Source organism: Lynx canadensis, chromosome E1 (genome assembly GCF_007474595.2).
Source record: "Lynx canadensis isolate LIC74 chromosome E1, mLynCan4.pri.v2, whole genome shotgun sequence".
Classification (NCBI taxonomy): domain Eukaryota; kingdom Metazoa; phylum Chordata; class Mammalia; order Carnivora; family Felidae; genus Lynx; species Lynx canadensis.
The window spans coordinates 13240879-13253403 of NC_044316.2; the positions used below are offsets into that span (position 1 = coordinate 13240879).

The window sequence follows — 12525 nt, forward strand, 5'->3', positions numbered from 1 at the left end:
CAGTTCGCACACGGACATGAAAATTGTGGTGTTCCCACTGATTACTCAGGATGGGGACACTGGTTTGCGGAGCCCGCATGTGGCAACGTTGCTTTGAAGAAGATGCTGGCAGGGTGTTCGGACAGGTCCCAATGCCCCCTCCTAGGCTATGTCAAACCTCAATTTAATGACACAATCCTGGGTTTATTTCCTGAAGAAGAATCTTCTAAAAACCACACCCCCTACTCTGGTACGAATATATTTTGTCTTAAAAGGTGAGTGGAGGGTACAAACATTTTGCTTTTATTAGCATTTTAAATATATTTCAGCTGAACACTCATTGAACTTAAACAAATAGTTGATTTGTGTCCCATTTCCTGACCCACATTATAATTTTCTCCCACCTGACTTTAATCCATCTCCTACCAGCTTTAGCTTTTCTCCCCAATCCAAGATAAACCATCCTCTACTCTGGTCCATACTATCTACTTTCCTCCCATCCCTCAACCCACCCACGAAGACACCTGTGACCGACATCATGCCTTCAGCATGGGAAAGCCGGGGGGTGCTCTAAGAGGGAGGGGTATTTTGATGCCCTGCCTTCTCATTCAGGAGGCCGCTTCCCCATCAGCACCCTTTTCAGGGCGCCCTGCACATCAGGGTTCCGGAGGCTATAGATGAGTGGGTTCAACATGGGGCTGAGGATAGTATTGAGGATCCCAATCCCTTTGTCTTTGTCTGAGGCTGACACTGAGCCCAGACGCATGTAACTGAAGAAGCCAGTTCCATAAAAGATACAGACCACGGTGAGGTGGGAGCCACACGTGGAGAAGGCCTTCTTCCTCCCCTCTGCTGAACGGATTCGTAGCACTGCAGCTGTGACGTGGGCGTAAGACATTGAGATGAGGATCATGGGGAACACCCCCATGAAAGTGGCCCCCACAAAAAGCAGCTGCCCATTGAGGTGGATACTGGAGCAGGAGAGCTGGAAAAGGGGTGGGAGGTCGCAGTAGAAGTGGTTTACCACATTAGGGCCGCAGAAGTCAAGCACAGACACAGCCACTGTGTGAGTCAGAGCATTGATAAAGGAGATAGTGCAGCAAATGGCCACCAGGGCACCCCGGACTTCACGGCGCATGCGGGTGCTGTAGGTGAGGGGCTGGCAGATGGCCAGGTAGCGGTCATAGGCCATGGCTGTCAGGAGGTGACAGTCCACACCGGCCAGGAGGTGGAAGAAGAAGAGCTGTGAAATGCAGGCAGCGTAGGGGACTCTGCACTGGGGGGGCAGGAGACATGCTAGCATTGGAGGGACAGTGACAGTGATGCATCCAATGTCCAGCAGAGATAGGTTCCCCAAGAAGTAGTACATGGGAGTGTGGAGTTTGGGCTCCACAAAGATGGCAGCCAGGATGCTGAAGTTGCCCCCTATGGTGAGTACATAGGCAAAGAGGAAGACGACAAAAAGGATGGGTTTCAGTCTTACGTTTTCTGTCAGGCCAAGAAGGATGAACTCAGTGACAGTTGTCCTGTTCGCCCAGGTGCCTGGCTCCATAGGCTGCTGCTGCTGAGCTCTGTAGTGGGAGAAGACCTGAACCTGCCAGAGAAGGAAAGAGACACACAGTAGGCACCTAATCTGTGGCTACTGGATGCTGGGGTAATATGGCGTGGGCACCTACCAGCCTAGAGCTTAAGCAGTCTCCTGGAGGGCCCCACGATGCCAGACATGGACCTTTAATTGCTGTTTCAGGCTGAGATCCAGGGGATCCTAGGGAAGGGGCTGGGGCAGAGAAACTACTCTGGGGCCCAGGACACTGACTATTTACCAGCATTTTAACAGCTATTAAGGTTGTATCTGTGTGTAGTGCTGAATAGCAGTTCTGACTAGCTCAGTGAATAGATGAATAGATGAGGTTGTAGAAAGCACAATATAGGAGAGTAGGAACAATCTAAAGAAGGGTAGGAGGACAAGATCTCACAAAATCAAGAAGAGATGCAAAGGGAGAGTGAGCAAAGAGAGGAGCAAGGAGCAGACCAAAGTACAGAAGCACTCAGACGCTAAATACGGAAGGACACGAAGGTGACTTAAGAAAGCGCTGAAAGTATAAACTCTGAGAGCTGTGCTAAGAACTTCATATTTATTTTCATATTTAATTTTCATAGAGCTCTGTGGGGTAACTGCTATTATATCGGTGTAATCTGGACCCTGGGGTTTTTAAAGGTTAAATAAGTAGTCCGGGGCTGTAAAGTAGGGTCTCAAACTCAGGACTGTCTGACTCCCTAAATCGACACCTGTACTGCCTCTTACAGAACTTGGGTGTATTGTTACTGAAGCTTTATAAATGACATTGTGTGCTACAGAGAGGAAAGGTTTTCCTAAGTCTTCAGGTCTTGGTATCACTACAGCTATTGAAAGAAGTCAAGATCCCATCCATCCATCCATCCATCCTTTTATTCAATTGTTGTCTATTTGTTGAAGGTTGTAGATTCTGCATATATTTTGACGGTGGAACTAACAGACCAGGCATGAAGTGTGAGAGAAAGAGAAGTACAGGGATGATTCCAAGATTCTTGGCCTGAACAACTGGAGTTGCTATTAAGAGATATGGGGAAGAATGATGATTTTTTAGGGGGTGGGATGGGAGATCAGGAGATTTGCCAAGGGAAAATAGGGCAGCTGAAGTCCCAGGGAACATTTAGCCAGCTTCTACTCTATTGCACATAGTGGAAGTTCCGTTTACCTAACAAATCCTTGGACAACTGAGGAGTGAAGCCATGAAGTCAAAAGTTCTTTCATGGGACTGCATCAGTGGCTCTGGAAAGGTAGCTTTGGGGCCTCCTTCTGCTTGACTCTTGCCTCTGCTAAGCCACCCTTTGTCCAGGACTGTGCTAGTGCTCCCTTCTAACTAGAACATTCTCTCTCTTTCACGCATCACGACTCCATCCTTCAAGGCTCAGTCCTGGGTCATTGTCCCATCATCTCAAAGAAATCTTCCTTATGCACCCCAGTTTTTAAAAAAATTGTTTTCATGTTTATTTATTTTTGAGAGAGAGAGAGAGAGAGAGAGAGAGAGAGAGCGGTGAGCAGGGGAGGGGCAGAGAGAGAGGGAGACACAGAATCCAAAGCAGGCCCCAGGCTCTGAGCTGTCAGCACAGAGCCCAACATGGGGCTCGAACTCACAAACCGCGAGATCATGACCTGAGCCGAAGTGAGACGCTCATCTGACCGAGCCACCCAGGCGCCCCCTTATGCACCCCAGTTTTTAACTGATCTTTCCCTCCTCTGATGAGATCATTGATAACCTGGATCATTCTAGCACTTGCATATGGAGAAAGGGTAGGGAACTGAACCATTGTGAGGAGTAGGTTACAGAGTCACGACTTGGACCACTCAAAATCGATAGCACAAGACACAGAATGTAGATTATGCTAACAGGCTACCACAGGAGACTCTACACTACTCCTGGCACCTCCATTCTGTCCTTTTCTGTGAAAACCGTTGGCAATCTGTTGGGCTCAAACTCTGTCGGGCCAGCGCCGACCCTCAGTGGGAGAAAGAAGACTGCTAGTCTCTCACAGGTTATACCTTCCTTTCCAGAATCTACCTCCCACCTGGGACCACCACCGGTCCCCTCAGTGGGAAGCCAGCCACTGACACTGTACATTTGGGTTCTGTTTTCTATCGCGATGCCGGGCAAACTTTAGCTCTGCCAAGGGCTACACTCACAGAGTAGAGTGGCAATGCCTCCTTTGCCCTAAACAGGTACGTGTCTCCTAGATGCACCTCTCCAGCATGCTGGAGGTAGGGCAGGGATCATGGCTTGTCCATCAGATACAGCTTTCCTGGTCAGACTGTTGTAAAGGCAACACGTAAGGAGAAAAGGTGCTCTTGCCTTCAAGGAAATCACACTGTAGTGATTGTGGAGTTCTAAGAGAGGTTCATAGGTCGCCTACCTGGATCAGAAGGACTGTAAAAAAGCCTTCAGCTGAACTGGTGGGAGGAGACAGGGACACTTGGAAGACTTGAGCTCCCTGGGCTTTAGGAAACAGAGGACCTGACAGCCACTATCTGACGAAGGAGACAGGACATGTAGATAACATGACTCAGATTTCACCAGTATCAGCAGTTAAGAAGGGCAAGTTAAATTTCCTTAATAAAGGAAGAGGGACTTGCTCCGTTTACTGAAATACAACAGAAAAAAAATTACTACTTTGTGTTGAAAAAGCATAGGAAAAAGACCTCTGAGTATAGCAGGGTTCTTTCTCATGGATACCACCCCTCTCTTTCCCTCTGAGGTCGGCTGTGGGTTTTCTTGAGGCTGGGAGTGGTTTTTTTAGCCGCCAAGGAGGTCTCCTGTGCACAGATTTGAAGGCAGCGATTGCTGCCGGATGAAGGAGCCTAAGGGTTTCTCCCAACCCTTCTTGCCTTCGTTCTATAAAAAGCGAATGGGCAATAATCCCTTCCTCATTGTTCGCCTCTTCCTGTTCCATGATTGGAGAGGATAAATTTCTTCCATTGTGAGTTGGTCCCATGCATAGAATCCCTCCCCCAGTGCTGAGGAGGCCCAGCAAAGTGTAGCCTTCGAAGTCAGCTTATGACTAACAAGAGAGGGTTTCCTGGGGGTGCTGGGATTGGAGTGACAGCCAGTGACAGGTAACATTTATCAAGTACTTTGTACCCAAGTTGCTTTTATGTTTTCCCTCATTCAGTCCACACAAAAAGCCTGTAAGGGAGGTAATAATAATAACTGAGACTTAATTAGATCTTACTATGTGTTAAGCAATGTTCTGAATATTTTACCTGTATTACCTCATTTAATCTTAAATAAGCCTCTGAAGTAGATACTATTATAATCCCCATTGTACAGACAGAAAACTGAGGCACAAAGAGGTAAGGTAGTTTGTCCACATTTAGGCAGACAGTGAGGAGCAGAGCTGGGGGTCTGACCAAAGGCGGCAGGGGACACATCAAGAGTGCCCCAACACCTGCCACTTCTGGGACAGGCAGGTTATTTGGTGAGAAGGGAGTGGGTATTTGTCGGGATCCCTTGTCACCAGAGGAAATGTCCTCACAAGATGGATTTTCCTAGCTTAACATTAAGGCAAGCCCAATCTGGGTTGGAAATCATAGCAGTGACACAATCCAATGTCACATAGCACAGTGGCAAGAGTTCATTCTTGCTCTGAGCAGCAGCAACATCTCTCCATCCTGGACACATCTGTCCACTCCCCACCCCAATCATCTCCCACCCTGCCGGTTCACACAACGTTCAGTTCATGTCAAGTTCTCTGTTCCAATTTGCCCTGCATAATTCTTTCTCTCCACAAAGTCATGCATAATACCCCCCCTCTACTTTTTCTTCTCCCCCACCCCCCTCTCTTTGTCCCTCTCTTATTCTTCTGGTTTATAAGAATGACAACTCAGCAAAATGGAAAGAGCTGTGGAGTTGGAGTTCAGGGACTTATGTCATTTGTGTTATAAACAAGTTTCTACTAGCACTGGGACCTTGGAAAAAGGAAAAAAAGAAGGGAGAGATGGAGAGAGGAAAGAAGGAATGAAAAGAAATAAAACAGAAAGCTAATGTTTACATAAATACAAACCTTCTTTCAGGTATATTACTCCATTTGACTCTATTATATGTTACTGCATTATATGTTACATTTAACCTTAGCAAACATTCTTAAAGATAGGTAATCATCTTACAAATGAGAAAAAAGAGGCTCAAAAAAATTAACTTGCTGAATTTCACATGAGCAAGAGTTTGTTCTGAATGGAGAACTTGTTCATTTTCTGCCAGCCCCTGCTGTTTTCCAAGGCTATCTATCATCTATCTATCCATCCATTCGTCCCTTTTTCTTCTGTAATGTGAAAGGCTGTACTGCATTCTCTCTAGGTTTACTTAAAGGTAAATACAGGCTGCTCTGCCCCAACCAACCTAAATAGCCTCCTTGGCTCTCCCAGACTCTTCATTTCCCCCTTCTCTTTAGCCCAGTCAGTTCCCTCTGATGTCCTTCTGTTTGCCAGCTCTGTCCTTCAATCTTCCAGTCACTCAGAATGGAAACCTCACCATATTTCTCTACCTTCCCTGAATCCAAGCATCACTCAATTCTTTGTTTTATCAACAAGGAAAAAGCCACGTGAAGACCTTGAGTGATGTCCATTCACCCTTACTCAAGACGGGAGGAAACTAGGGGTTCTGGAGCAGTGAGAAGTCGTGGTGGGGCTTACCTTTCTGTGAGCACTCTGGCTAGTACTCTTGCCTGGGTCTTATAGAGATGGGGGTGAGTGGTAAGCTGACCCAAGGTGGCCTGTCTCCAAACACTTTTAAAAGGTGTGAGGCAGTGACCCAGAGGTCTGTCCTGGTGCTCTAATTGGCAGCTAACGAGCACTTAGAGGCCCTAAAAATGAACTCTCTCAGGGATTGCACAAGAAGCCAGAGGCAGACAAACAACCTTGGTCCTTAAGGGTCTCTCTCATCTGCCGAGTATTTTGGACTCTGTTAAAGAACCATTAGATTTATGACATCACTCCAAGCTCCTAATGTCTCCAGGAAAGGAGGAAAGGTGATAAACAGTCACCATGTTACAGATGGAAATAAGATCCAGAGGGCTGAGATGATTTGCCAAGGCCAGAGAGTGGGGGGCTGTGGTGGAACTCAGGGCCCCAGCTAAGCTGATTTTGGCACTTTTCCTCTCATTTGTTTTTCACGTTGGGTTTTTAAGGCATAACTTTAAAAGGTCGGGTTAACTAAAGTATAATTTCAATTGTAAATTTTGATGAATTGTGATAAAAGTATACAGTCATGGATGTACCATCTCCATCAATATGTAAAACATTTCAACCACTCCAAAATGTTCCCTTCTGCCCCCTTGTGGACAATCCCCTTTCTACATCATAGCCCATGGCAACCTCTGATCTGATTTCTGTCCCTATGTTTTTGCCTTTTTCAGACTGTCATAAATCATACAGTAAGTAGACTTTTTATAACTGGATTCATTCAAGCAGCATAATCTTTTTGAGATTCATGCATGTTGGCCGTACTAGTAGTCCAGCCACTGTATGGATATATAGCAAGTTGTTCAGCTAATCACTAGTTAATGCACATTTGGGTTGTTTCCAGATTTTAGCCATTACAGATAAAGCTACAATAAATATGTGCATACAGTTCTTTGTGTGGATATTTGTCTTCATTTCTCCTTGGAAAATACCAAGAGCGTAAAGGCTGGACTCCAGGTGGGTGAATATTTATTTTGATAAGAAACAGTCAAACTGTTTTCCAAACTGGCTAGACCATTTGCATTCCTACCAGCAAAGTGTGAGATTCCCAGTTGTGCATCAAACGTAATGTCATCAGAATTTTTAACGTTTACTATTAGGTGTGTGGCAGTATCTCATTGTGGTTTAACTTTGTATTTCCTCAGTGATATTGAGCATCTTTTCATGTGCTTACTCACCATCATATGTCTTGGACAAAGTGTCTGTTTAAATATTTTGCCCTCCATCCCAAATGGGTGGTTTTTCTACTTCTTGTTCTATTGTAAAAATTCTTTATACATTCCGGATACTGGTCTTTTACCAGGTAAGTGTCTTGCAAATATTTTTCCAGTCTTGTATTTTTAGTTTCTTAATTGTTTCCTTTGAATCGCTGATATTTAAAGTTTTATTGATGTACAATTTATCAATTTTTTCTGATTCATGCTTTTTGCATCTTATCTAAGAGATCTTTGTCTAATCCAAATCACAAAGATATTTCTTCTATTGTTTTCTAGAAGTTTTATGGTTTTAGTGCTTACACTCAGATTAGGATCCATTTTGAAGGTTTTTCTGTGTGTGTGATATGGTGCAAGGAAAGGGTTGAGTTGAGGATTTTTTTTTTTATATGGATGTATAGTTGTTTCAGTACCATGTGTTGAAAGACTGTTTTTTTTTGGCAATTTTGACAAAAATAAATTGTCCATATACGTATGAGTGTACCTCTGGATTCTCGATTTTATTCCATTGATCAATGTGTTTATCCTTACATCAATATTCACTGTCTTGATTACTGTAGCTTAACAGTTAAGTCTTGAAATCGGTAGTTTACATACCCCAAACTTGTTATTCTTTTTCTAAGTTACTTTGACCATTCTAGGTCCTTTGTTCTTTCATATAAAATGTAGAATCAGCTTGCCAATTTCTTTTTTTTTTTTTAATTTTTTTTTCAACGTTTATTTATTTTTGGGACAGAGAGAGACAGAACATGAACGGGGGAGGGGCAGAGAGAGAGGGAGACACAGAATCGGAAACAGGCTCCAGGCTCTGAGCCATCAGCCCAGAGCCTGACGCGGGGCTCGAACTCACGGACTGCGAGATCGTGACCTGGCTGAAGTCGGACGCTTAACCGACTGCGGCACCCAGGCGCCCCGCCAATTTCTATAAAACACATGCCAAGATCTATAGATTAATTCGGGAAGAAATGACATATTAACAATACTGAGTTTTCTGGTCCATGAACATGGCATATCTCTCCATTCATATAGGTCTTTCTATGTTTCTCAGCAACGTTTTGCAGTTTTCAGTGTATACGTCTTGTACATATTTTGTTTATTTTATCCCCATTTCATGTTTTTTTTATGGTATTGTAAGTGGTATTGTTTTGGTATCAACTTTCAATTTTTTTGCTAATATATTGAAATATAACCGATTTTTGCATAGTCCATATTGTATATTCTGTGTTGATCTTGTTTACTTGACCTCACCAAACTCACTTATTAGTTCTAGTAGCTTTTGGTAGATTGGGATTGTCAACAAAGAAGATCATGTCATCTTGAATGTGGACAGTTTTATTTCTTCCACTTTCCAATCTGTAGGGTTTTTATTTTTGTCTTGCCTTGTACTATCTAGAAGTTCCAAAATAATGTTAAATAGTAGTTGTGAATGCCAGCTTCCTTCCCTCATCCCTGATCTCAGGGGCAACACATTCAGCCTTTCTCTATTATTTATGATATAGTTCTAAGTTCTTTGCAGATATCCTTTATCAAGCTGATGAAGTTACTTTCCATCTCTAGCTTCCTGTGAGTTTTCACCATGAATAAATGTTGAAGTTTTGTCACATGGTTTTTCTGAATGGATTGAGACCATAATATGGTTTTCCATGTTTAGTCAGCTGACATGGTAAATAAAATTGATTCATTTTAGATGATGGACCAATTTACATTCCTGAATACCTGATCTGATATCATACTCCAGCCTCAAGAACTGTAACATTTCTTGGGGCGCCTGGGTGGCTCAGGTCATGATCTCACCATTTGTGGGTTCGAGCCCCGCGTCGGGCTCTGTGCTGACAGCTCGGAGCCTGCTTCTGATTCTGTGTCTCCCTCTCTCTCTGCCCCTCCCCTGCTCATGCTCTGTCTCTCTCTGTCTCTCAAAAATAAATAAATATAAAAAAGAACTGTAACATTTCTTTTTTTTAAGTTTTTTAAAATTTTATTTATTTTGAGAGAGAGAGGGAGTGAGAAAGAATCCTAAGCAGGCTCCACGCTTGGTGGATGCAGGGCTTGATCCACAAACTGCGAGATTATGACCTGAGCTGATACCAAGAGTTGGACGCTTAACCGACTGAGCCACCCAGGCACCCCCAAGAACTTTAACATTTCTTTTGGTGTAAATCTACTGGTGATAAATTTTTTTTAGCTTTATTTTTTTTCTCTGGGAAAATCCTTTTTCACCTTCATTTTTGAAAGATATTTTTGCTGGATAAAGTCTCTGAGTTGGCAGCTTTTTTTCTTTCAATGTTTTAAAGCTCTTGCTCTATTTTCTTCTAGGCTGCCCATCCCCTAATAACAAGTCTGTTCTCATTCCTACCTTTGTTCTTCTCCATGTGATGTTTCTGTCTTCTCTGACTGCTTTCAAGACTATCCTTGGTGTTCAGCAGTTTGATCACAGTGTGTGTGGGTGTGTTTTTCTTTACACTCATCCTGTTTGGGGTGATAGTTGAAGTTACATTAGGATCACAGGCCTTAAGTGATACTCTTACAGTGTAAGAAACTCTCTGCCTCCTATTTGGACATTTCCTGTAGGCAATTAACCTGGATATGGGTTTTAAGCATGATGAACATATGCAAAGGAGGCAGGTAAAATAAAAGCTGCGGGGATTTATTAATAGAAATGGTGGCTATGGGGCGCCTGGGTGGCGCAGTCGGTTAAGCGTCCGACTTCAGCCAGGTCACGATCTCGCGGTCCGTGAGTTCGAGCCCCGCGTCAGGCTCTGGGCTGATGGCTCAGAGCCTGGAGCCTGTTTCCGATTCTGTGTCTCCCTCTCTCTCTGCCCCTCCCCCGTTCATGCTCTGTCTCTCTCTGTCCCAAAAATAAATAAACGTTGAAAAAAAAATTTTTTTTTAAAAAAAAAGAAATGGTGGCTATGCTAATACGTGATGTGTAGGGTTTGTCCACACCGAAGTGATATGCTAATAAGTTCCCAGTGGGAGGATATCGGGACTACCGGGTAGTACAATGGTCATCTAATGAAGTTTCCTATGTACTGATCGGGGCGGGGGTGGGGGGCGGTGGTGGCTACATGTATTTCTTATGCACACAGTACTGTCTTGCACCAGATTCATAACAGGACATACTAAACCTAGGCCTGGTCCACACCTCCTTCTCCCTGAGGCCTTTTCATGACTGGTTCCAATGCAGTAGGCAATTCTGGTCAGTTTGTGGTCAGTGACCTGAAATCCCTGACTCATACAGAACCAGTGTCTCCCTGTAGTTCCCGGAGTCCAGTGTAAGGACTATAAAATGTTGCCTGCAGAACAACCGAAAATTCTGTGCAGTCCTCCTGGAAAATGGCCCGGACAGCAAAATGAAGCAAGAGGCCAAGTTTGGGCATCTCAAGGCCTGGCCTAAAGCAAAGAGGGGTCAGGGTATAGAAAGTTGCAGAGGAAAACTGAGGTTCTAACATTAGAAGAACCTCAGAACCCTAGAAGAGCAAGGCTAAGTGCCAGGTTCAGGCACCAGAGGCAGGAGAAAGGCCAATTTCAAAGGAAGAAAGTTTAGAGTTATGTAGAAATGTGATCTCAGAGAGAACAGAAGGAATGAAAAAGAGTAGAGGTGTCAGAACTCCAACTACATGTGAATGTGTTCCAGGTCATTTTTATTGGCTCACAGATGCATGCTGAATGGAGAGGTCAAGGATGCTAACAGGGTCAAGGAAGGAGTTAATGACCTCTGGTTTTAATTCTTAGGAGAGCAGATGGTGGCATACAAATGAGCTGATATTAAAAGAATAGCAAGGCTGGCAAGATGAGCTTAACCACTTACATGTTGGGTTTGCAATGCATGTGGAAACATCCCTCAGACTGATGAATATATGCATCTGAAGCCTGGAGACAAGGGGTCATCAGAGCAGATAAAATAATTCAAATGAATAAGGTAATTCAGGGTGCCTTACTAAAGTAGCAACATTTTCCAAAGTACAGAAATCACAATTCAGTTATATGTAAATTTCTATGACTATAATGGGCACATGCACTTTGGCCTTGAGTTCAGAGGACATAGCTTCTAGAGTTTTGCCATTAAGAATATCATTTGGTTCTAGGTTTGAAATACATGCTTCTTATTTTATTAAAGAAGAACATGATACTATTTTTATTAGAGTGTGCTATAAACTTCACAACAGAGCCTGAAAAAAAAAAAAAAGAATGTGCTATAAACAGCTGTAATGTCTCTATGCGACTTCATTCAAAATTATTTAAAATATTCCGCTCATCCTTGGAAACATCTTCCAGATTCCAAGTGTGTCAAGTTCTAGGATTTTTTTCTGACACTGTGATCTTGAATGAAAAATGGTTGTACTTCAGGTTTTTCACCTGTATAAGGAAGAATAATAATGTTGCCTGTACTACAGGCCACACAAGATGTCTTGAAAATCAAATAAGAGGGGCGCCTGGGTGGCTCAGTCGGTTAAGCGTCCAACTTCAGCTCAGATCACGATCTCGCGGTCCCTGAGTTCGAGCCCCGCGTCAGGCTCTGTGCTGACTGCTCAGAGCCTGGTGCCTACTTCTGATTCTGTGTCTCCCTCTCTCTCTGCCCCTCCCCCATTCATGCTCTGTCTCTCTCTCTCTCAAAAATAGATAAACGTTAAAAAAAAATTAAAAGAAAAAAAGAAAATCAAATAAGATGCTGAGCATGGGAGTGTTTGTGTGAATTGGGAAGTACTATTTGCATGTAAGGAATTATTACTATATTTAGGGGTATTTTTATATGCTTAAACCCACAGCATGCTGACAGTTCTCATGTTAGCTTTCAAGAGAGAAATTTATGCCTGGACTCTCGAATGAAAATACTGATTGTATGTTAATAACTAACATGATTACAGCACTCTGCCACAACAGAATGGGTTCTCTCTGTGCCCTACTGTGCAGCATAGACACTTAGTAGGATGTTTAGCAGGACTTCAGTAAACATTTGCTGGGTGAATGAATAAACGAAAAAAACTTTTATATACCTTTATTAATTTAATCCTTATATGAGTACTGCATGATAACCAGGCCTGGTTTTCAATGCTTGAA

The 12525-nt window shown here is 43.4% G+C and overlaps 1 protein-coding gene across 1 annotated transcript; it reads right to left on the reverse strand.

Annotated features, from left to right (window-relative positions):
• Positions 1-583: 583 nt before the first annotated feature.
• LOC115500928 (olfactory receptor 139) lies at positions 584-1531 on the reverse strand. The gene has a single exon (XM_030295695.1). It carries the CDS (start codon positions 1529-1531, stop codon positions 584-586), a length of 948 nt encoding a protein of 315 aa, XP_030151555.1.
• Positions 1532-12525: the final 10994 nt, after the last annotated feature.